This window comes from Thalassophryne amazonica, chromosome 18, assembly GCF_902500255.1.
Source record: "Thalassophryne amazonica chromosome 18, fThaAma1.1, whole genome shotgun sequence".
Classification (NCBI taxonomy): Eukaryota; Metazoa; Chordata; class Actinopteri; order Batrachoidiformes; family Batrachoididae; genus Thalassophryne; species Thalassophryne amazonica.
In genome coordinates this window covers 49,157,103-49,184,219 of record NC_047120.1, presented here as the reverse complement: position 1 = coordinate 49,184,219, position 27,117 = coordinate 49,157,103, and the positions used below count along the sequence as shown (strand labels likewise).

General features: G+C 40.6%; 1 protein-coding gene across 1 annotated transcript in view; it reads right to left on the bottom strand.

Moving 5' to 3' along the window:
- The window catches only part of plce1 (phospholipase C, epsilon 1), a 255,535-nt gene that overhangs the window by 61,039 nt on the left and 167,379 nt on the right, over nt 1–27,117 (bottom strand). Inside the window, 7 exon segments of the mRNA XM_034193802.1 lie at nt 3,200–3,316; nt 3,414–3,523; nt 3,940–4,050; nt 4,173–4,320; nt 4,503–4,648; nt 14,956–15,123; nt 15,237–15,391. Of these exon segments, the coding sequence (XP_034049693.1) occupies nt 3,200–3,316; nt 3,414–3,523; nt 3,940–4,050; nt 4,173–4,320; nt 4,503–4,648; nt 14,956–15,123; nt 15,237–15,391 (955 nt within the window).

Here is a 27,117-nt window from a genome sequence, read left to right as displayed (position 1 = left end):
CATAAATCTGTAAGTAACTCGTCATTTTAGTTTTTTATTTTTTGCTATGACTCATTGTCTACAAAAGAACAGGAAAACAAAGAACTTAATTTTTGAAAAGGGTTGTAAGGTCAAGGTTCCAGAGACTGATGCTGCCATTGTTCTTTAAAGCACAGGGTGACTCAGAAATTACAAATGCCGAAATGAACCAATAAAATGGTTAACAACAAGGTAGCACACTCTGTTATACTGACATATAAACTAATAAAAATGTTAACATTCTAATTTAAATTATAATGTTTATCCTACAGTTATTTTAGAAAAAACATCCATATGCCTTATACTATGGGTTTTACAGAAAAAAAAATAATATTACACCCAAGGTCACCACCTCCAAAGAAGGCCAAGGTTGTTTCGTCTGCGGGGAAGGTCATGGTTTCAGTTTTCTGGGATGCCATGGGCATTGTGTTCGTGGACTATCTTGAAAAGGGACCAACCATAAATGGACAGTACTATTCTAACCTACTGAGACAGTTACGCGAGACTATCAAAACGAAATGACCAGGAAAGCTGACGAAAGGGGTGCTGTTCCATCAAGACAATGCCCCAGCTCAAGTCAACAGTGGCCATGGCCACTATCCACGAGTGTGGATTCAAACTGGTAGATCACCCATCATACTCCCCTGACTTGGCACCCTTGGACTTTCATCTGTTCCCAAAACTGAAAAAAAAAACGTGGCTGGGAAGCACTATCGGAGAAATGATGAGGTGATGGCTGCCGTTGAGGACTATTTTGACTCTCAAGATGAAAGATTCTATTCCAAGGGAATCGAAGCACTCAAGCACTGCTGGAAGAAGTGTGTGGAGTTACAGGGAGACTATGTAGAAAAATAACCCTGAATTTGTTCAATTCGACAACTGCATCATAGTCAGCCTTAGAACTTTTCAGTCTACCCTCGTAAACTACAGGACACCCACAGAGTGCATACTTCTGCCATGACCCTACCCCATTTAAAAAAAGAGAGTTGGACACCACGAAAAAAGATGTCAAAATAACAGCAAATATTACAAATATATATTGCTGCGACGCTACGCACGCTCTGACTGGCTGATTACCGGTCAGGTATTTTCCCATATCGGACCAGTTCCCATGACAATCTGTCCGCAACATGTATTTTCGTTACAAACCAGGAAGCTAAAAACACGATTCGAAAAACGAAGTCGGACATGAATGTACTCAATAAATATCTAAATAGCATTACAAAAAACACAGATTGAAACCTTACCGGCTAACGACCTTGAATATCTGTTTAGCCAGTGGAGGTGAAGTAAGCAAACAGGTCTGACTATAAACCCAACACCGTCAGCAGCTTTCATATTCGGGCGATACTGTAAATTTGCGTGTTAATGTATACGTGGGCTGTCCGTAAAGTATCGGTCCTTTTTATTTTTTTTAAAAACTATATGGATTTCATTCATATGTTTTTACGTCAGGCAAGTTTGAACCCTCGTGCGCATGCGTGAGTTTTTCCACGCCTGTCGGTGACGTCATTCGCCTGTGAGCACGCCTTGGGAAGGAGTGGTCCCGCCCCCTTGTCGGAATTTCATTGTCTGGAAATGGTGGAATGAAAAGGACTTTTTTCCATCAGATTTTTTTCAGAAGCTGTTAGAAACTGGCACCTGGAAACCATTCGAAAAATTTATCTGGCTTTCGGTGAAAATTTTGCGGGCTTCACAGAGAATAAGGACTGTTAACTGTCGCTTTAAAGACCCCTTTAAGGACGCTTGGCGCGTCGCGCTCCGAGCTGCGACAACGCGGCACAAAACACCGTATCATTTCTAAACGGATAGCTCTGTGGATACGAGACGTCGTGTGCTCTTTCTCCGGTAATCACAAGAGCTGGACATCAGCCATTTTCCGGCAGATTTCACTTTTAACCAGAGGTTTTGTCGTGGAACGCCGTCGCGGAGGTTTCGCGCTTCACCTCCGTTTCGGCGTGTCAGTGGACAAGTTTGGACATGTCTAGCTCTCCACAATTTCTCTGATACTTACTGGACTGGTAAGCATTGAAAGCCGAGATAGGCATGTCCTAACTTGTCCTCTGACACGCCGAAATTCCGACGAGGGGGCGGGATCACTCCTTCCCAAGGCGTGCTCACAGGCGAATGACGTCACCGACAGGCGTGGAAAAACTCACGCATGCGCACGAGGGTTCAAACTTTCCTGACGTAAAAACATATGAATGAAATCCATATAGTTTTTAAAAAAAATAAAAAGGGCCGATACTTTACGGACAGCCCACGTATAATAGCCATATAATAAAGAAATTATTAACCTCGCACGCTCAGTCTGTACGGGGATATCAGACCTCTGTGTTTTTTGCACAGACAGTACTAAACACCTCAGTCTGATATTTCCCCATACAGACATGCTCATTTAATAATCCTTTAATATTTTATTTTAATCTCAATGGAACTTACTGGTTAAATAAAGGTAAAGCAAATATACAGAGGAGGATTTTCTTTCACCAAAACATTAAATCTAGGCTTGCATCTAAGATGTACCTTCTGGCAAATTTTAGGTGAACTTTCAAGGCTTCTTTTTACCACTTCATCATGAAACTGTATAACTGGGGATACAAAATGCAAAACATGCTCTATGCACAGTTTCTCCAATCACAGCCACAGAAGCCTGTAACTTCTTTTGGCCTGTCTGGGTGTCTTGATGGCTTTCCTCACTCGTCTCCTTCTTGCACAGTCAGTTTTTGAGAACTGTCTACTCCACACAGATTTACCATAGAGTGTCATACTGTTTGTATTTCTTCATAACTGATGTAAATAAAGTTCAAGGCATATTTAGTGACTTGGAAATGTTCATGTATCCATCCCCTGACTTGTCTGAAGAAAACTGGCAATTAAACTGATTATTTATGGGTATTATACCAAAGGGGCTGATTACTTATGCAACCCATCATCTTGGCTTTTATATTTAATTAATTGATATCAAGTTGTAGAGATCTGCTTTGGGTTTGAGTCTAAAAAAGATAATTTTAGAAATGTTTATATTGAGAAGCCTGATTTACGTTTTGTATTTGAAATGGCAAACAAATTTAAAAATATGAAATATCAAGGGGCTGGAAAAGAACGCTGCCTTCGTAGTCAACAAAATATAAATAAAGCTGAAATGCCAAACAACAGAGGGATAATGATGGATACTGACTGACTGAGGCTCCGGTCCCTGAGAGAGTTGTTTCTGAATGTGTGAGAAGGTGGACCAGAAGGAGGACTTGTGGGTGAGTCATCGAGGTCCTCGATCTCCAAACTACGATTACAAGACCTGAGAAGTGGAAAGTAAGAGATTAAAAAAAGAGGGGTGCAATGGATGGAATATCAGCAGACGTATAGAAAAGACGCTGTAATAGGATGCGGTGTACCTGATAATCTGAAGAATATTATTGACAGTCGCCTCTTTGTCTGGGGCGTGAAGACCATCTGGACCCGATCGCAACATAAAGTTGTGCTGCCCGCCGTAGTTAGAGACGAACTAGAGAGGTGACAACAACACAGTATGATGTATAAAACTAAAACAATGTCTGACACAAACAGGATACTGTATCACAGTTCAGGTTGTCCAGGGATGACCAGATTACCGGATGTGGAACGCACTGTGGAACATCTCAAATGGACTGACCAATAAACACGAGTGAACCAGTAAATTGTGCACATTGTAAAAAATGTACCAGGCGCACTTTCTTGTCACAAAAAAGGAACAATCTTTAGAGATCTCTAGTCATACTGAAGTTAACACTCTGCAAAATCAATATATCGAGATATTGTCGGTGTCACAGTGGACGTTTTGCTTCATATATGCGTTGGGAAATGCAGTCATGTGAAGCATCTCATAAATTCATACATTGCTAAAGCTTCTGAATAAAATGTGGGTACGCCTGTTTCATGTACCTCCAGGGAGTCTTCAGTGTTATATACAGGTGGCTTAAGGCTAATGATGCTTGATGATCCATCCAACGCGTCACTCAGCTCCTTCAGAAAAACTCCACAGAATGGTATCACCTGCGGGAAAAACACACGGTGTTACTTTTTTGTTGTTGTTGTTTGTCTTTTTGCTCATGATCAGTTGTGAATAATCAAAAAGCATAATTAACCCAACAGAAAACATCATTTAACTCGTGGACCTTGCATCCTGGGATGTTGAGAGCCCTGGTGATAAGCTTTTTGTATTCAGATGACAACTCGTGCTGTGCCATGGCATCCTTCAGGCCTCTCATTGTTTCGATGTCAGACTGGTCCATAAACTGCCACATCTTCAGCACCTTCCTTGACCTGGCAGAGCGAGCGAGCGAGCGAGAGAGAGAGGGAGAGAGACAGAGACAGAGAGAGAGAGAGAGAGAGAGAAGAAGAAACCACAGAGATCAGTTGTGTATGTACACTGTGCTGCATAAATGTACAAAAGATTGCATGTCTGAATGAAGGTGACTTTTTCATTTTTGTTTTCTTCATAAAACCTGAGTCCTGCCAGGAACTCCATGACGCCATTATAATTTCCCATGTTCCAACAGCATTTAGCCACATGGACCAGGTAGGAGAAAACCTCCCTCTTCTCCTCCATGGAACCAGCAGTCAGGATCAGCCACGTCACCCAAGAACTCACCTGTCGGTACAACAGTGTCGATAATTAGGTCCATATGTATTTAGACAGTGAGACATTTTGCAATCGGAGTCCTTGGACATTTTTAAGTCAGTACTTAAAACCTATTTTTAGTTCTCTTTCTTATGACTAACTATTTTTTTATTTATTTTTTATCTGTTTTATTTTTTTACTTGTGTTTTTAATTATGTATTTGAATTTTTTTTTATTTTTACTTATTTTAAATTTTATATTTAACTGTTCTGAGTGAGGGCAGCACGGTGGCTTAGTGGTTAGCACTGTTGCCTCACAGCGAGAAGGTTGTGGGTTCGATTCCCGTGGCCTTTCTGTGTGGAGTTTGCATGTTCTCCCCATGTTTGCATGGGTTTCCTCCGGGTGCTCCGGTTTCCTCTCACATCCAAAGACATGCGGGTTAGGTGGATTGGAATCTTTAAAATTGTCCGTAGGTGTGTGTGTGGGTGTGTCTGTGTTTGTTTGTCTATTTGTGGCCCTGCGACAGACTAGCGTCCTGTCCTGGGTGTACCCCGCCTCGCGCTCTATGACTGCTGGGATAGCCTCCAGCCCCCCGCGACCCTTAATTGGACTAAGCGGTAGAAGATGGATGGATGGATGGATGTTCTGAGTGAGGCCCCTTGAGTGGCTTTTGTTGTGATTTGGTGCTTTATAAGCTGATTAAAGTGAAGTGAATTGAAATTGTAATTTTTAAAATTCTGTATGACAATGTGGTGGAGATAAAGAAACAATCAAGATGTTCTTGTAGTGTACATTTTCAGGCTTAATCCAAAATCTTGAACTAATCCATCGCATTAACCATTCAGGAATTATAATCATTTAACACACATTTTTATTTATTTATTTATTTATTTTTTACTATTTCAGCCACTGCATACTATTAAAGTGGAATGTACAATATACAGTATGTGCACTGCCATATTTTCCTGAAAATGACAATCACTGTCCAGCTCAATTACTCACTCATCTTCTCTGTCAGGTTTATGATTTGAAAAAAAGCAAGCATTCATTTAAACATTAACAAAAAAAGCATCCCTCCTCCATTAAAAACATAATGGGACGTTGGCATAAAAAGCCAGACATTTCTCCAGCAGCAGTTGTGTGCAAACTTCGCAGGGAACCTGTCCATTTTTTTTAATCATATATCAAATAACTTCAACTTTATTCATTCATATAGAATAAAATCACAACAGCAATCATCTCAATGTGCTATATACAAAGAGGTTCCACACACCACAAACAAGCACATTAGTGACAGTAGCAATGAAAACTTTTAACAGGAAGAAACCTCAAGCAGACCACTTTTAAAGATTTCCTTATAATGCTGACATAAATTTTCAAGCAAAGCATTCAGTAACTCAACAAATTCATTTATTCCACAGAATTATAGCGTCATCCCCAAAGTCGAGGTCAGTGAACTTTCTCTGCTGAAATAGGCACCCAAGTTCCTCAATTCCACAAACATTCTATGGAATTAGTGACATCCCAGAAAGCATCCCTGATGAACACCAGCATTCATTGCAAAGAAGACAGAAACTCTGCAGCCATCTACTCACAGTCTACTCACAGTCTAGAAAATATCTCATATGCATTTGATCACAACATACTTTGTAGCTACATGAAAATATGTTGTTTGTACGCACTAGGCAATAAGACCCATGGGCAAGAAGACAGTGAGGTCTACGGCAATCTGACATTTGACCTCAAAGACATTGACCTTCAACCAAATGATGTGTTACATTTGGCCCAAATCATGTTGAAAATCAAATTCCTTGACTCTTTAAGTTCTTTAAGGACAGTATCAGAGTTACCTTTCACTGACATACCAAGTTTGGTACAAATCGGCAAAAGCACCTATGAGGAGTACACCAATAAGCAGAGCGATTGAACTTTGGTAAATTTTACCTTGCTGGCCAATTCTGGAGCCAACCACCAAATCAGAGAGAAAACTTTAAACGTTGACCTTTGGCCACAATATTTCTGTCTCAAATGACTGGAAAAGTTGACCTCTCCGGGGCAATTCCAGAACCTGCCTCCGTGTGTGTCCAGTGTTGTGCAAACTGGAGTGAAAAAAATTCCACTTTTACCTTTGAACCTAATGACCTTGACTCAAATGATTTTTACCTTTGGTAAATTTTATGTTGCCTGGGCAAATATAGAAGCCACCCAGATATATGTGCCACATTTGGTGGACAACGGAGTGAAAAAAGGCAGAATTTATGCCTGTGAGCACAATGACCTTGACACTTGCCAGAACAAACAATTTAAGTGCAATTCTGCGGTCGATTGTCATCTACATACCAAACCTGGTAGATATCAGCCACAGGACCTTGCAGGAGCAGGGGAACAAACAGATAACTCTACATTTTGACCTTTTAACACTGATGTTCACGTAAAAAAAAAAAAAACCTTAACAGCAATCGTGGGGTCAACCTACATGCAAACAACAACTTTGGTGGAAATTGCCCAAGCAGTTCAGAGGAGAAGTGCGACAAATCAACGGTGTGATTTCTGAGCATAAAGGTTTTTAGAAGGTGCGTACCTCAGCGAGTCGGCTCAGTAAAAGAGTACATGATAACCACAGACAAAATGACGGTTGCGTATGCAGCCAGCTGGCCACACATGCACAAGAAAGAATGAGATCAGATATCTATCAGCTGCACTCTGTCTCCACACGGACTGCCTTCACGCACACGCATGAACAACACGATGGCACAAGCAGATATGTATCACGACAGTTTCCTTTCAAATTCACAATGTTCGACACACAGACACAAAATAGAGGAAAAGACTTGCTGCTTTGTTTTCACATACGGGTGTGCTGTTTGATGTGACAGACGGTCATGAATTCATCCACGCACGCACACCTGAAACTCTACAACTCCCTGCAGGCAGTGAAAACATCCCCTGGCCCACAGATCTATGACTGGTTATGTAAGTATGTGCAAAGCCCAACACAGTTTGACTTCACAGGGACTAAATAAAGCCACAAAGGCACAGACAAGCGCATCAACACATCTTAATGCACACCAAAGAACTTCTTTATCACACGAGGAGCTTTGGTTTAACTTAAAACACTGATTAACTTGTACAGTTCAAACACTAATTCATTTAACACCGCTGACCTATCAGTGATTTACACAGGTACAGATAAATGACACAACACATGCAGACAAAGACCCTCTGTCCAAGTGAGGCACGTCTAGATGAGCTTCCATGTTTTAAAAGTATATATCTCACCTCAACTAATGCCTCCTGAAGAGGGGGAAAAAAACATAAAAAGTCACACTGAAAGATAAGTTCCAACTTTAATCTGCATTATCAGCTCTTTGGGATTTTTGTGCACTGCTGTAGTGTACTTTTTATTACTGGCATTTATTCTTTTATTTTTTGAGTTTATTTGTTGCTTTAATTTCTGGGAAAGCCATCAAGAAATAGATATAATAATAAAAAATATTAAGGAACGTGCCACAGGACCTCTTAAATTTGTTAAACTTCACTGAACAAAAATATAAACACAACACTTTTGTTTTTGCTCCCATTTTTCATGAGCTGAACTCAAAGACCTAAAAATATTTTCTATATACACCAAAGACCTATTTCTCTCAAAATATTGTTCACAAATCTGTTTAAATATGTGTTAGTGAGCACTTCTCCTTTGCCGAGACAATCCACCCCACCTCACAGGTGTGGCATATCAAGATGCTGATTGGACAGCATGATTATTGCACAGGTGTGCCTTAGGCTGGCCACAAGAAAAGGCCACACTGAAATGAGCAGCTCTGCTTTATTGGTGGTGGTCAAAAGGTCAAGATCAGTGGATGTGATTTTTCAACCCGATTTGGAGCAAATGTGGCACACACGTTTGTGGATTGCAGAATTTCCCTGGAAAGCTCAGTGAGAGGGACAATGATTTAGATCAGTGGTTCCCAAACCTTTTCAAGACAAGTACCCCTTTGGGCATTTGAGTTTCAGTCATGTACCCCCTGTCACCGGCGGACTTGACATGTCATTTAAGTTTTATCAACCACATAAAATTACATCATATATATACCATAATATACAGACACATTTGTGTGTATCATTTATTAGAATAACAAATGTTTTATTAACTTCAGATTTAGTGGGCTGAACCTTTGAGGCACTTATTAACAAAACCTACTGAAGCCTCATTTCAGTATCTGCCTTAATTAAAACAATTTAAACCACAATGTGAACAATTATAATGCAATGGAAAACTCCAATGTTTAATGTGAAGCGTGGGCTTGACTGGATGCACACAGCTCAGTAATGTTAGGCTCAATGTGTGAAAGGCTGAGTCTCAAGTCATTTTCAACATTAAGTCTGGCTCTGTATTTTGTTTTCATGTTCGTCAGTGTGGAAAATCCACTTTCACACAAATACGTAGTTGCGAATGGTATGAGAGTCTTAATAGCGCGCTTTGCAAGTGCAGGTTGCTCCACGCGCAGGCCAATCCAAAAGTCAGTCAGTGTCTTCTGATTAAATTCTGCTTTTAGCGATCCATCTGTTGCAATGTCAATAAGGCTCTCCTGTTCCGCTGTTGATACAGACGTGGTCACGGCACTAAATGGATGACGTATCCACTCGTTTGACCCGTCCGCCTCAGGAAAATATCTGCGCAGCTCTGCAGACAGTGCGCCAAGGTGCGCCTTCATCTCTGCTTTCACGCAGCCTCTCAGTCTGAGTTCGTTTGAGCACAAAAACTCATGCAACACTGGGAAAACTTCGGTATTGTTTGACTCAAGGGAGTTTATCCAGAGTTTTACCTTTTTGATCATGGCCTCAATTTTATCTTGAACATTGAATATTGTTACAGTTAGCCCTTGTAATCCAAGATTTAATTCATTCAGATGTGAAAAAATGTCACAAAGATAAGCCAGACTAGTGAGAAATTCTTCGTTGTGCAAATGTTCTGACAGGGCAAAATCATGTTTACTGAAGAAAACTAAGTTCATCTCTCAACTCAAAAAAGCGAGTTAATACCCTGCCTCTTGAAAGCCAGCGCACCTCTGTGTGTAATAACAGCGTCTCATACTCACTGCCCATTTCATTACACAACGCAGCAAACAAGCGCGAGTTCATGGGCCTGGCTTTCACAAAGTTGACCATCTTTATGGTGATGTCCAAAACATTCTTGAGGTGAGCAGGTATTCCCTTTGCAGCCAGCGCCTCACGGTGGATGCTGCAGTGTACCCATGTGGCATCTGGTGCCACTGCTTGAATGCGTGTCACCACACCCCCATGTCTACCTGTCATTGCCCGTGTGCCATCTGTGCATATACCCACACATCTATCCCACATTAGGCCGTTTGTGTTCACAAAGTTATCCAGCTTTTGAAAAATGTCAAGTGCAGTGGTCCTTTCCTCAAGAGGTTTACAAAACAGCATGTCCTCTGTTACTGTCCCTTCATGTATGTAACACACGTATACAAGGAGGTGTGCAAGGCCAGCAATATCTGTGGACTCATCCAGCTGTAGAGAGTAATACTCGCTGCCTCTTACCCGCTGAAGAAGCTGTTTCAAAACGTCCTCAGCCATAGCACTGATGCGTCGAGAAACTGTGTTGTTCGATGACGGGATAGTCCGTATAGTCTTTTTTGCCTTTTCCCCCAACATTGCTCCAACCATATCTGAGGCAGCAGGGAGTATTAAATCCTCCACTATAGTGTGTGACTTGTTAGTTTTAGCAAGTTTATAGCTGACTATGTATGATGCTCGCAGCCGGTTCCTGTTGGCAGTGTCTGTCTCTGCAATACAACTTTTACTTGCAGATAATAGTTTCAGCTGATGCTCAAAGTATTCACGTGGTTTATTTTTCAAATGGGGATGACTGGTCTCTACATGCCTGCGCAATAGTGATGGCTTCATTGCATTTTGCGATAGAACTTTTGCACAATTAACACACTGAGGGCGAAGAAATGTTAATGGTTTTGTCCTCATTATATCTCTTTAAAAATTGGTGAGTTACAAGATAAAGCAATTATTGCCTTGGAGTTATAACAGGGGTGGGCAACTTGTTCTAGAAAGGGCCAAGAGGGTGCAGGTTTTCTTTGCAGCCACTGACTCCATATCACTCTGAGCAGGTGGAATCAGTTAATCCTTGAAATCACCTGGTGGAGTGAGTGGCTGCAAAGAAAACTTGCACCCTCTTGGCGCTTTTTGGAACAAGTTGCCCACCCCTGAGTTATAACATTAACAATCTGGGGTCATGGACTCATCTATGCACCTAAATGCCGAGGTTTCTCCAGTCTGTAAAAAATGAACCACTTTCTCAATGAGAAAACGTGATGTATAGATTGTTCTTATGTTATTTCAACTTAACTAAAGTTATTTCAACTTAACTAGAGAAGACTTGTAGCATTAACTCAGTTGAAAGTTGAAAAAAATAAGTAGAAATAACTTTTAAAAATCTATGCAAATTGTTACATCATTTTTTTGTTGAGACAGCAGTTCCTTTTTAGACTCTAGAAATATATACACATTAAAATAATAATAAAAAAAAACATTTTCAAAATATCTGTATATTAAACACCACATTTATTATTTTCTTTAGACATGAAAATTGAATATGAAGTGTTACAAAATACTTATTTTATACATACTGTCCATTTCATTGGAACAAAAAGAAAAAAGAAAAAAGGTGAATCTAACCACTCACATAATTTCAGTTTTTCTTTCCCTACTGATACACCCATTGTAAAGAAGTCTTGTTTTATACATACTGGCAATTTCGTTGTATCAACAACAACAAAAGTCAAGCCATTTTATTTCTATACCGCATTTAAAGACAACAAGAGTTGGCTCAAAGTGCTTCAAATCACAAGCAATGATTAGAAATCCATTTCACATATTTCACATATGTTAAACTGAAGTAAGTCAACAGGTCAACAGGAAGTTAGAAAATAAGGATTTAAGTAGATGTGTAAGTTAGCTAAGGAAAAATAGGACATCAAATGCATAAATATAAATATAAAAAGGTAAATAAAATAAAATGAAAAGAAAAAATATTAAATTAAATAATTACTGTTTCCTTTTATTTTTACTTTTTCACTACGAGAGAGAGAGAGAGAGAGAGAGAGAGAGAGAGAGAGAGAGAGAGAGAGAGAAATCAAAACTGGGGATACTGCAAACCACATTCTGTGGAATGAGGTAGAAACCTGAACCCTTCAGGCAAACTGTCAAACAACCCAGCAGACCTCCAGACTATCACCTGTTACTCCTCTGTTCTATGCAGATTGTGATGTACGTGATTATCTAAAACTGTGCCACCAGTCACCCGTTTTCAATTAGAACATCATGCAAGTCCACGTCTGCAGCTGAGGTCACAAACTGCAGCATGACTTTTTAAAATTGCAACCGTTCCATGCAGAGTAGAGCTTCAAACTCTCCTCTGATAATCACAAGAGAAACATGTAAGCAGAGCTGTGGATAAGAGATAGCAGACAAAAGAAAAGTGAGCCAGACTACAGCTATCCAAAAACACAAACCTCTCCCTCACATAGGTGTTAGTGATACTAGCTTGGCAGTGAAGCCTACACATACCCATAACTTGAACGGGAACACTCTAATCCCTCTTGGATGTTTGTGTATGTGTCCATCGGTCGGTCTCCCTGTGTGACTGTGTTATTAGTTGAACGATGAGAGTCAGTATCCCCTTGATACAAGAGTTATATAACAAAGGTTGACGGATAACTACTACAAACTGAATAGTGTCCCTGTCAAAGCTAAACACTCAGGACCGCATCAAAGCAGTCCAAAGTGCTCACACTTTGCTGCAGCATGAATCTTTTGTCATGCAATCCTGAAAAACAACTCCGCTGGCACACCATCAAACATATTTGAGAAATTAAAACATTTGTTTAAAATGTTATGTATCAGACTTGGGAGAAATGACACAGAAACCTATTAATTTAATATCTCTATATTCTGCAGTTGTTGTCAGTTATACTGTATGCAACTTTAGTCACGTGTTACCTTAGTAACCATGAGAGGTCATTACAAAATGAAATCTTTTAATGGTTACGATGGCCAGACTTAAATAAAACAAGGAGTTGTTTCATAATGTGCATGAACAACTAGTCCGTTATGGAGTCATGTCCAAGGTAGAGCAAGGCAGAAATAAAAAGTGCACAACGTGGTGAGATTCTGCTGCTCTTTATTAAGATAAAGCCTCTCCTAATGCAATAAAACTGTCTTATATTCATCCCAGTATGGTATTTATTTTTCCCTTTAGGATATTTTGATAGTGTAAGCTAGTGTGAGTGAAATCAACCAATTTCCTTGTCAAGCTACTCTATTCAGAAAGCAGAACCTGACGAAACTCAGAAACAGACAAAATCCAACATTTTGGACGAGATCATAAAGGAACATAGAGGAGACACTTTTTTTTATTTGATATACATATATTACGCCAAATTTCCAAATTTTCCCAATTCCCAAATATTTTAAATTTAGAACTGCATTCCATTATAAGGATGACTGCTGTTATTTCAACAAAATGTTATTTCTCTCTAGTATATATTGAATATGTGAATTAACAAGTACTGTATGTAGTAAACAATTGAAATGTAACTGTCACTGACTTTTTGGTTGGATTGGGAAGGGTGGGGGGCATCTTAACAATACCTATACTATATGCATGTTGTAAAATGTGTGAAGAAGAAAGTTTAAAATTCACCGTAGGAGCAACATTCATTTAACTCCCTTTTGCAATTAATAAATTCTTCACACAACACTGTCCTTAATCGTAAAATTAAAAAAGTAACACCTGACACAAAGATAAAACACATAGTGTTTTTTATTTATGAACATCGACATTCAACATCCAACTCGAGAAGCCACTTAAAGGTTTTATCAGTGTCCTCTCCTGGTGAATCACTCCTGTCTTTGACTCGGGTTCATTGTGGCCATATATGGTTACAATGCCCATTTGGGAAAATATTTTTCTATGGCTTTGTTCTTGCTGACATAAATGAAAACCAGCTGACCTTAACAATGACATCATCATTGCCAATCCATCCCCCTCTCCCTGCTGCTCACTTACAACAGTACAATATTGTGATTGTTTATTTTCAGTCAATCACTGTAAAAGACACAAAGACAGGGAAAAGAAACTTTGGCAAATGTGCTTGACTGTAAATTTGTGCACCTTATGTATACACATTGTGTGCATCAGCTGCAGTTTCTAAGTTATATAACCCATTTACCAAACACAACAGGAGAAAAATTATTGAAGAAAAATATCAATGCTAAATCCCTGTGCCCACAACACCTCAGAAAGTTGACAAAGTCTTGCCAAGATAAATTCTACCGCTTAGTTTTTTTATACTTACACAACACTTCCTGAAGAATGGCTATGTTGTGAGAACATATGTTGTTCTAATGATTTTTATTCACCTAATGTTTCTTTCTCAATACAGAGACCCTCAGAACATGTGCTACGGCAGATAGCACATGGTATGGTAGGATCTGAGGTGTCAAAAAATTAGGAAAAAAAATTACACCCAGACAGCCACCCAGGCAGACCCTTGGTGCATCCACACCTCTTGAAAGTAGCCCACATGTAACCTGCTCCAGTCAGGTTACATGTGGGCATCTCCTTGGACATCTGGGTTCCTCAACACTAAGGCACCTGGATGTTGGGTCAAGCTCAATGAAAGGTGGCACAAGACCAAAATGTTGTAGTTTCTGCTGCTAGTAATAGCGATACCTTTGCAGAAGATCAAAGATTCCAATCTTTAAGGTCCTAATCCTTCTAGTTTTACTGTATGGTTGTCAGACCTGGATATTAGCTAGTGACCCATGGTGATGAGTGGACATCTTCTGTACTCTGCCTCTCTGGATTCATTCTTGCGTATAACCGGACTTTGTGTGTGATGAAGAGCACTACATACATTGTGTGAAAATGTTACGATAACACTATGGCCATGTGTTGCACTACCCTGAACACGATCCAGGAAGCAGGTGCCTCTATACTGAGGAACTCAGCAACAGGAAAAGGTCAAGGAGATGCACACATATCACCTGCCTGATAGATGGCTACTTTTGGGAGGAGGGAATGGTCCCGTTATCTGCCAGGGTGGTTGCCAACCAGAACCCAGGGGATTTCAGCATTGTGGTAAATGCAGTGTTTATTTCCAAAACTGACCTGACACAAGATATATATAAAATATGTTAACACCTTGAAGCTATAAAGATCCCATCAGTGGTGCATCGGACATTTTCCCTCAGTACACATTTAATAATAAAAAAAAAAAGACCACACTGAATTGACTCACCTCGTTGAACCGTGCCACCAGGTCCTCCACAGCGTTCCGTCGCTGTGCACTGCTAGTGGGCATTGCGGGTGCTGACAGCGAGGCCTTGAGGTCAGGGTGGCGTCTGGTGTGACACTCGAGACTGCTCAGGTCTCGAGTAAGGAAACAGAGGTAGTCCAATGGAAAGACCTGCAGATGGACAAACAGTAAAGCAGGTAATAATAATAAGTAAAGTGAAAACAAACGGTAAAATTATTTTCTTTGTTTCCAAGCTAAGGTGTATTTGTACTTGTTCGTCCCACCCGTTGGTACAGCTGCTGCTCCTGCTCGGTAAGAATACAAGCAATCTCCTCAGGGAACTGAACAAGGTGGCGAAGCTCCGCCAGCTCCTTACTGATCCCGCTGATGTTGGGAGGAAGGGAGCTGCTGCTGTTCATACTGTTGGCCAGCTGACGCTCTGGATGAAAAGAAAAACACAGTTAATGAATTTTACATTTGTGAAATTAATGCAGACATACAAAGAATGATTAAGAGAAGTCTAATCGCAACACAAAGCTCATAACTCCAGAGATGAAGCGGAATACTTCAAGCTTCCCACTCTTGATCCCACGTGAACCAAACAATCTGTCCTCACACCGACAAGATCTGGACATTTTACGCTCTGCATGTAAACAGCATTGATCCACAGCTAGTTCCTGTATGTTTGGTTTTCACTCAGGTCCATTAGTCTGTCTGTTTACACATACATGAAAACTTCTCATCTCTGCAAACCCACGACTAATGGACACTGGTGCCTGAGCTGCCAGGTAGATAAACTGTATTGTACATCATGAGGAAGAATGCCACTTAAACTGACAACCCTTTTCTGTAGGAACCTTTTCCAGGAAGCAACTTTCTTCCGGTGACAGATGCAAAGGATGTAACAATCACTTTTTTTAAATGGCCCTTAAGCTGAATGGAGTGTGCTCGGGGTACTTCTAAAATATTCCTCCACTTTGGCAAAAGCTCAAGTGCACTGCATTTTACAGGGTACACACCTGGTTTTTTAACTTGATTACTCAATGACAATTCTTTTTACCTTTACGTTCTACACACAATACCCCATAATGACAATGTGATTTTTTTTTTTTATGTTTGCAAATTTATTGAAAATAAAAAACTAAGAAATCACATGTACATAAATATTTACAGCCTTTGCCATAAAGCTCAAAATTGAGCTCAGGTGCATTCTGTTTCCACCATTATCCTTGAAATGTTTCTACAGCTTAATTGGAGTCCACCTGGGGTAAATTCAGTTGACTGGACATGATTTGGAAAGGCACACACCTGTCTACATATAAGGTCCCACAGTTGACAGTGCATGTCAGAGCACAAACCAAGCATGAAGTCAAAGGAATTATCTGCAGACCTCCGAGACAGGATTGTCTCAAGACACAAATCTGGGGAAGGGTACAAAAACATTGCTGCTGCTTTGAAGGTTCCAGTGAGGACAGTGGCCTCCATCATCCATAAATGGAAAAAGTTTAGATCCACTAGAACTCTTCCTAGAACTGACTGCCCATCTAAACTGAGTGATGGGAGGAGAAGGGCCGTAGTCAGGAAGGTGACCAAGAACCCAATGGTCACTCTGTCAAAGCTCCAGCATTCCTCTGTGGAGAGAGCCGAAACTTCCAGAATGACAACCATCTCTGCAGGAATCCACCAATCAGGCCTGCATGGTAGAGTGGCCAGATGGAAGCCATTCCTTAGTAAAAGGCACAGGGCAGCCCACCTAGACTTTGCCAAAAGGCACCTGGGGACTCTCAGACCATGAGGAACAAAATGGTATGGTTTGATGAGATGACAACTGAACTCTTTGGAGTGAACATCAGGAATCATGTTTGGAGGAAACCAGGCACCATCCAACCTGGTCTCACGGCAAGTTGTGATTCAGCAGCATGAAATATACATTAATCTATTGGTTTGTGATAATGTGCCGAAAAGTGCCTCATTTTCGTCAAAGCAGCACAAATTAATTCTCGTTCATTCCGTGATGGCTGCACGAAATTAAAAGTGAAGTGGGGGGGGGGGGGGGTGTTATGGTTAGGGTGGGGGGAAGGAGTAAGATTAAGTTATGGTTAAGGTTAGGGTTGGGGGTGGGAGTAAGGTTAGGAATAGTGAGTTAAAAAAAAAAGCCCCGTCACGAAAATTTGACTCATTTTGTCATGGGAGCACGAAAAAAATACATGAGACTGGGCTGCACCATCCCTACAGTGAAGCATGGTGGTGGAAGCATCATACTGTGGGGATGGTTGTCAGTGGCTGGAACTGGGAGACTAGTTAGGACTGAGGGAAAGATGAATGTACAATGTACAGAGACATTCTGGATGAAAACCTGCTCCCGGAGTGCTCTTGGCCTCAGACTAGGGTGACAGTTCATCTTTCGGCAGGACAATGACCCTAAACACACAGCCAAGATATCAAAGGAGTGGCTTCAGGACAACTCTGTGAATGTCCTTGAGTAGCCCAGCCAGAGCCCAGACCTGAATCCTATTGAACATCTCTGGAGAGATCTGAAAATGGCTGTGCACCGACACTCCCTATCCAACCTGATGGAGCTTAAGAGGTGCTGCAAAGAAGAATGGGCAAAACTACCCAAAGATAGGTGCAGCAAGCTTGTGGCATCATATTCAAGAAGACTTGTATTGAGGCTGTAATTGCTGCCAAAGGTGCATCAACAAAGTATTGAACAAAGGGTGTGAATACTTATGTACATGTGATTTCTTAGTTTTTATTATTTTTAATAAATTTGCAAAAATTTCAAAAACCTTTTTTTCATGCTGTCATTATGGGGTGTTGTGAGTACAATTTTGAGGGGAAAAATCAATTTGCACCATTTTGGAATAACACTGTGACATAACAAAATGTGGAAAAAGTGAAGCGCTGTGAATACTTTCCAGGAGTACCGTATATCACTTCATCATGAAGCTGTATAACTGGTGCAACACAAATACAGGGCATCCACACAGGTTGTCATCAGAGATAGTATGAGACAGCAACTGGAACTACTTTTTGGCACGCATTATTGCTTGCTTGTGAATTAAGTGTTTGTGATTCTCTTTGCAGTATTTGGTCAAGCAGTTAGTTTAAAAGTTTGGCATGTAAAATTAATCAGTGACACAATGTTTACAGTTTATACCACAAACACAAGGAGATGTACAGCAAACTGATTTAACACCGGGAGTTATGCAAACTCTGGTCTGGCTGTTGTCAATTGTCATACAAACACTAGCCTGCCCAAAAGCCACCTCAAACACACTTACAAAAATAGCGTATGCATGCGCATATGCAGAGGTGCACTCAAGGATGTCCTTGGAAACACTTTAGATGTGCAACAGGTAGTCATGGCAACAGAAGCGACTGTTCTGCATTAACAAAACTTGATTATTTACAGTTTGATTTGTAGATCCTGCCTCAAAGCATCTGTAATAAACCGTGGGTGGGTGTGTGTGCGTGTGTGTTTAATAAAGAGACAGACTGAGCAAAAGCAAGGGGAAGCCAGAAAAAAAAAAAACGCCAAGCCAAAACAAAAAAACAAAACACAAAAAACAGATAAAACGGTGAAAAATTCAGCACATGTGCAAAATAGAGAGCTCAATGAAAATTAGAGCAAATAAACACTGAAAAAGATTTAAAGTAAAGCCATCAGGAAGGGAAGTACTTTATGCAACAGGTCTCATCCCTCTATCGCATGCAGAGAGAGAGAGACATAATCATAATCTGCTAAATCCTTTAAATATCCCACAGAGAGCAGGTTATGAATGATGACACATTAAGCAGCAAGTGGCGACCTGGAACACACTTTTAATACATCAAGCAAATTTCAAATAAGACCCCTTCACAGTCTGATGTCCTGAAACTAACCAGAGCATCACCAGTGGGAGTGCAGGTTGGGGGGGGGGGGGGGGGGGGGGGGGGGACGTTACTGAACAAATACAAAGCAGAAATACAGCTGTACGCATGCAAGTCTGATGATCCATGGAGAATTTACAATTTTCTGAAATAATAATTTATGGCCTTTAATATCAAAGTAAAAACAAATCTATAGCACGGTCTTGGTTTAAAAAAACAAAAGTAAGAACAATAAATAAATAAACAAACAAACACTCCCTCTAATGTGACAATACTTACGTGTAATCATCACTTTTACGGCTAGTTGACTTTGTAACACAGGATGGAGTGTTGAGTTATTTAAAGAGTATGGTAGAGTGATTATATATATATATATATATATATATATATATATATATATATATATATATATTTGTAAATTTTTTTAAATCTTTATCTCAGGGTGTCTAAAAGCTCTGCATACTATTGTACTCTACTTATTACATAGCAATTGCTGTATCTATCAGGTTCTATGTCCTCACACCACAGGAAAACAAGAAAAAATATGGTAAGTTACATATTATACAATAGAGACAAGATGAACTACAAACCCAAATACAGAATATTAACACTGTCAATAGAAGAAAGTGATTAAAAGGATATTTTGTTGTAGAATTGGTCCGGTAGGGAATACTGACTATCATCACTGAACACATGCACTCCTGCTGTGAGAGAACACGGACCAGCTGACTCTGAGTGTCCCTGTGATTTTTTTTAATTTTTTTTAAATGTGTGGGTTTATTCATGTGTAATTCATAAACACCATGCACCTGTGCATGTGTTTACCCTTGTTTATGTGCGAGTGTAATGGATCCATCAACAGACAGACTAAATTAGATAAAACATCCTTTTTGACTATTTTCATGATATTTCTGCTTCAACAAAGAGAGCCATGAAGTTTGTGTGCGTGTGTGTGTGTGTGTGTGAGTGAGCGCACGCACACACAGATGTAGCAGAGAAGTCAAACTAGATTTTTAAGTCTGTTCAAATTAAAGCAATTTTTTTAATACAGTATTGGTTTTATAAGCATTTTTGGTCATGTTGCAGTACATGTAAATATTTTAACCCCTAGATCACCAGCCTAGGTGGACTAGGTTTAAAGTATAGAGTTTCCGAGGGCCACGTTGCTACGTTAAACCTGTGAACACAAAATCTTCCACTCTACACCTGAAGATTGCATTTGTAATAACCTTACCATCTGTCCAAATCACTTTTCCACAAGGTGAAGAGTAAATAAAAATGAATGCTTGTACACAAAAACTAGCTGGATAATCAATATGGACAGAAAGGTGAGACCTGGTACTGAACACGGGTTTCACAACTGTTTTATTTAATGACTTACAAGTTATTTATAACAACCAGAGGAGTAGAACCTTGAACATTCACAGCATGACGTTCTTCTCTGTCTGCACAAGTTCACACATACTGGACGTGGTCTCACAAAGTAAACACATACACACACATTTAGAGCCGATGACAGCTTTCCCCTGGCGAAGGCATGTAGAGCGCACCGACAGGTGCAGCATAAACAGCACTGCTAACAAATGAGCATTTTGAAATTTACATTGGAAATCCAAAAAGATGACTGAAATGTTGGGCAGGCCCATAAAATAAGTTACAGCATTAAAAATGGTAAAAAATCAACACATTTGAAAGGCTTTATGTTAGGGAGCACAATGTTGATTACATGGAATTAAGATGTTTTATGATCAGAGTTAAAGGTGTGTGAAAATGAGAGCTAAAACAGTCAATTATCTGACAGAAAAATAACTGCTGTATCGATGAACCATTTAGTTAATTTATCAAATGCCAAATGTTGTTTAGTTCAACCTTCTCAAAGGATGAATTTGTTTGGCTGCTCCTGTTTGCTCAGGAGTCAGTCACCACAGCAGGTGTGGTATGAAATCCCATCTTGATTTGGTATGGAAGTGCATCTCGAGTTTATGCCAGACGCCCTGCCTGACACGTCTCCAGATCTACAAGGAGGGCAGGCGGCCTTTAACCCAGAACCTTGCTGCTGTGAGGTAAGAATCCAAAATATTGTGTGTAGCGTAAGCATTGGTATTGAATTCAAATTATTTATACAGCACCAAATCACAACTTAAGTCACAACAAGATACTTCAAAAGAGGAAGGTGTAACCTTACCCACACCCTGAGCAAGCACACTGACAACAGCAGTGAGGACAAACTCCCTCAGGAATGTTTTGGTTACAGGAAGAAACCTGAAGCAGACCAGATTCAGAGGGCTGACCATCTGCTTTGGCCATGCTACTCACAACAACATAAATAAAACAGAGCACAACAAAGGATGTGTTGTGTGGGCTGCTGAAGAGGAGGTACTGCTGGCCCACCACCACCAGATGGCGCCCTGCTTGAAGTGCAGGCTTCAAGCATGAGAGGGCGTCATAGCAACCGGGAGTGACAGCTGTCACTCGTAATCAGCACCAGCTGTCACTCATTCACATCACCACCACCATAAAGGCCGGCCTGCAACTCCACCTCCCCGCCGAGAAATCAGCTATCATTCAGGTAACTTCTCTGCTGACTTAAAACTGAATAATAGTCTGAACTCTTTTGCAGCCGTTTTCCTGTGGTGTTTGCCTTATCTATGGGATTGGCGTTTGGTGTGATCAGCGACGGCTTCGCTTCACACCCCAACCAGATAAGTGGTTAGACAGGAGCTGCACGAGTGTGTGATTGGAGGTGGAGGTGCTCCCTCCTAACTAAACACAGACTGTGGGATTACTGAGTGTGCGAACTCGCACTCATCAATACTGTTTCTGTTCTCTGCCAGCAGTACCGGGTCTGACTGCTGAAGACAGTGGCCACCTGGGGCGCAGGGCTTGGCGGCTCCGGTGTTCTTCAGATCCGTTGGTGGTGGAAGCTGTGTGGGATCCGGCTCTTCTCTCGCCAGACGTCTTCTATCTTCGAGCCTGCCCACACGTCACCTTGTGTATAATTGACATTCCACCATATTGTTATTGTCTGTACTTTGTTGTGCGATTCACAACATTAAATTGTTACTTTTTGGCTTATCCATTATCCATTCATTACCGCCCCCTGTTGTGGGTCTGTGTCACGACACTTTCACAACAGGATGGTCAAACATGCAACAACAGAGCTGATGCCACTAAGCATCCAAATACATAAAGAGTCCAGTGGCTGTATTAACCAAGTGTCCACACAACTGTTTTCAGTCTTGTGTGTCTGTCTGTGCACGAACAAAATAACTAGAAATGTTTTCATTTGATTTGGACACAGCTTGGTAGAATGAGTACAAGTGATTTAAATTTTGTCAAAATTCAAATCAAAGTCAAGGCCACAGGCTGTCAAACCCTGGGCTCAATGCTTATACATATGGGATTTTTATTATTATGAGGAAGCGGTTAAAGGTGCACCTAAGGTATCTATCAAACACTAATATGAAGTCATATTTCACCTTTCTTTTGGTGACACGAACTTTGAGCTTAGGTAAACTTGAAATGTCAAATTCAAGGTCATAACCGTTTGACTCAAATGGTTTGGGGCCAGTGTGACTTAAACATGATGGAAGAGTTTTGTGTTAAAAAAGGAAAACATGGTTGAATTTCAGACAGAAATTAGAGATGATTCCTAATATACCAAATCTGACATAATACAAGGAATTAATTTTGCATAAGTGGTGTCACAGTCTATGACACACAAACATGACGTTCACACACGCACATATAAAAGAACAAATCATTGTAATTAACGAAGCACAAATGCACAATACAAATACACACACACACACACACACACACACACACACACACACACACACACACACACACACACACACACACACACACACAAGCAGATGTTGTAGAAGCAATAAACACTGAGCTAGCAACTCTGAGTTATCAGAGGGAGTTTCTCTCTTGAACAGGAAACACATGAAAACAAATGTTCACAAAAAACTATACACAAGGAAGGAAGAAAGAAAGAAAGAAAGAAAGAAAGAAAGAAAGAAAGAAAGAAAGAAAGAAAGAAAGAAAGAATTGAAAATCAGATTTCTCTCCATCAAAAGGAAAAAACTGCAACAAACAAATGAAATAATGTGATGTTCAGATCTACGATACGCTCAGGGTATAAACTATAGATCAACAAAGTGTAGAGTGAAACCTAACACATTTATCATTTCACATTTTCTCTGATCCAAAGTGCATGTGGGGGTAAAGTCAATGCAAGAGAGGAGCAGATCAGGACTGCATATTAAGAATAAGTAAAAGCGGTTTCAGGATCTGCATCACAACAAAATGCATGAGAGACACACAGTCCATTTAAATCTATGAATATAAATAATTAATTAGTTATTTATAAAATGGCAGAAAATGGCTCAACAGAAACAGATGCCTTAACACCCCCTGACACCTGCACGACTTTGATCCACGCACTTGCATGCACATTGTCGTGACGATCCCACCCACTGTGTTCCCAGCTGGACGCCGCACTTTGTTCCACTGGCTGACCCTGCGTCTGTAAAATAATTATTTCGTAGCGGATTAATCATTTTCTCTTCGAGTTGGCTGTAGAAAATGGCTCGAATCGCTTCCTGAACCACAGTGGAGTGCTCCAGCCGCAGCTTTTCTCGCACACGCACACTGAACGAGGTGGAGAACGCATTTGGAGCCATCTAAAAAGGTAATTATTTGTCATGTTTATTTTGTAATGGCTTGGTAAAACAGTTGCATGTTCTTTCCTTCTTGTGTGCAGCTGTAAAAGTATGTTTGTGACATTTAAAATCTCATTATAATCGTTCAGACGAGCTGCGCTCTGATGCGGTGCACTGATGCAATCACTCACACTGTTCACTTCTTTACTCGACCTGATGAGCTGCACGTAGTGTTGGTGTTGGTGAGTAGATCGTGCAACGTTCACTACCAGTTCACGTTTGTTGCACGACATTTATGCGTGAAAGACTTTTTGAGCATTTCAAAATTCTCTTTGCGCAATTATACGCGCCAGCACCCCCTCACGTTCAGTCTACACCTGTTAATGACAAGTTTACTCTCCTGCACGACATAGTGCGTGCATCAAAGTCACGCAAGTGTCAAGGGGCCTTAAAAATCATCTTATCTGACCTGCAGACCAAAAACAAAGACTGGAAGCCTAATTACAATGACAAAAAAGTAAATACATGCCATTGGATTCAACCAATCACAAAAGGTGAGCTGAGTGAAACTGCAAGGACAGTTATGACAAAAAGTACAAGTGAAACTACCAAACTGTCTGTCAAATTGTCCATTGTTCTCTTTAGATATGAAAGAACACCCTGTTAAAACTGTACCACCATGTGCTGGTATACCTCCAGACTCAAAACTCATCCTCGCCCTCATGTGACCCTTTGTCTTAAGGTCAAGTTAATGCCACATTCTGAACATCTTCACCAGTTTCTTGTGTGTCCAGAAGAATACAGCACTAAAAGTCAAAGCAGGGACAAAGTGTGCAGCAACATTAACCCCAAAGAAGCACAAGTAAGAAAGAAGAACACAGTTGGTATTGTCTCCAAACACAAGTCAAGTCAAATCTGGGAGCATGCATCCACCGTATCATAGAACATCCCCGGGTTCCCACATGACACCATCCAGGCAGACAACCAAATCACCTCAACATGTCTACTGCAGCCAGGTAACACGTGGGTGTCCCCTTGGCTTTCTCCAGCCGCTGAGGTCCTCAAAAGTGAAGCAGCAGCATGCTGGATCATGCAGAGAGAAAATACCATGCAAAGTGATACTCCTCAACTGAGCGTGCCTAAGTTACCACATGCTAGACACAAAGTCAATCCAGCGGTATCCAAGAGTACTCCAAAGAGACAGAGTACCAAAGGCATCTAGCTGTCACTTTGGGTCACTGGTTACCATCCAAGTCTCACAATCACACAATAAAACAAGAAGCACTAAGACTTTAAAGACTTGGGCTGCATCTGAATACTAACTTACTATATAACAGGCAAAAAACAGTATGTTACAATCTGTAGGGCATCCAAGCACTCAACTGGCGTTTTGTATTAGTCAAATGGTATACAGATGATCTACTACCTTAATAGTGTACAAATGGACTACACTACACTATTTCATGATGTAGCTGGAGCCTGGGAACTACAGAAGAAGAGTTTCTTGGGGAAAGTCAAAGAATATAGAAGACATACGCCTCCCAGGGGCCCTAGCATTGTATAAATATGCATCAGAAACCATTTTTAAAAGTCTGCTGTTGCAAAATATAAATTTATGCATTTGTAAACATGCAGGTCAAAAGACATGTAACATGGCTGCAGTGTAGTACATCCAAATTGTGTCCCTACTACTCCTTTACTTCTAGTGCGTGCTACAGTAACCACTGGGTAGTATGTACCACCTGATGATACGTACATACTAAGTATTCAGATGCAGGGTTGAGCCTGTGTTCTCCTGCAAAGACATCTGCATCGCCACACACCTCAAATCCAGTGACCTGATATTCTTCCAAGGAAGCTCACAACAAACACAGAAGGGAGAATTGTACTCGGTGAATCCCATTATGAAGGCACATCCAACAAAAACAAAGATCACACAAACTACTCCGTCAAGCTGTCAAGTAAAAGACACCACACCAGCCAAGACACCTGCTAAATCTGTGAGACTGCCACTGGCATTTGGCATGAATTAGACAACAGAGAAGATAAAACTCACAGTTCTGTAAACCTGTGGAATATTTCATAAAATTCAGGTTAGACAGGATGAGTTAAAGTGGATCTTAATTCATCTATCTACATCAGATTTCAAATCCAAAAACCAAAAGGAAACCAGATAGTTGTGCACACTGCACAAACAAGAGATATTTTTGCTCTCTTTAACTGTATGTTACGCAATTAAAATTGAGATTTTAGTCATCAAGTTGCAAGCCCGTTTTTGCTCTACTCACTGATCAGCTTGAAATCAGTTCTGTTGGAGTGCTTCATGGCTGGTGCACACAGCCGGCGACTCTACCAGCGTCCTACACTGACAGTTCAGCAGCAGGACCGCCGAGGTCAACGTGTTTGCATGAGTCCAGTGTCTTCGGCAGCTCTCGCCTCTATTTCTCACCTCCGCACTCCATTTCTAAAGAGAACTCTAACAGTCTCTGTGCTGCTCTGCAGCCTCTGCCCTCTCACATTCACTCGCTGTCTTCTCTTGCCTACATTCACTTTTCCTCTCTCTCTCTCGCTGTCTTCTCTTGCCTACATTCACTTTTCCTCTCTCTCTCTCTCTCTCTCTCTCTCTCCCCCCCCCCCCCCCCCCCCCCCCCACCCTCGCTTCACTGCCACCATACATAGTTCACAGCCGTGTACTTACATTACTTCACAGGGCACAATTACCACATTCTTCTCACATGCACAAACGAGTAATGGGAGTTAATGCATTTGACCTGGCTCTCAGTCCACCTTCTCCTCTCTTGTCCGTTCTTATTTTACACAGAATCCTACTGAGCTCAAATCATTCAACCGAACATTTGTCAAAAACCTTTGGAAGACTCAAGGAAAAGCTGCAAATACAGACAGTTCCATAAATATTTGGGCAGTGACACAATTTTTGTGATTTTTGCCTCTGAACACCACAGCAGCAGATTTGAAATGAAACAATCAAGATGTTGCAGTGCAGACATTCAGGTCAAATTCAAAAGGTTTAACAAAAATAGCCATTTTTGCTCAGTTCTGCCATTTTTTAGATGGCATAAGTAATTGGACAAACTAAATCTTAGGATAGTTCTTATTTCCAAGTTGCTGAATATGTTTTGGACTTCATTTAAGTCAATCATTATGAAATACCAACAGTACGGTACTGCATCTGTCTGGACTTGACAATTCCTACAAACTGAGTGACTGTGGAAAATAGAAAAAAAAATGAGAGATCCACTAAGACAACCATGATAAATCAGAAGTTATAATTATCTGTGGTTATGATTGGAGAAACTGCGTATGGCACAACTTTTGTCTGTTGCATTACAGTTTTATGGTAAAGCGGCACAGAGATGGATGTTAATACATGAAAATAGATCAAAGCAAGACTGAACTTTCACCAAGCTGAGTCAATGTTAGTGTCCAAGCCTCAAAACCAGAGTATGACAGAAACATCAATACTTGGAACTTAGGTCTCCTGCAAAGGTATAGTATCACCTACATCATGACTCCATAAGCTCTTCCCAGGTGTGTCTTTATCTCCAAGTCACAAATGCTACTGCAGAGGTAAGTAAATATCTCAACACGTTTGATACTT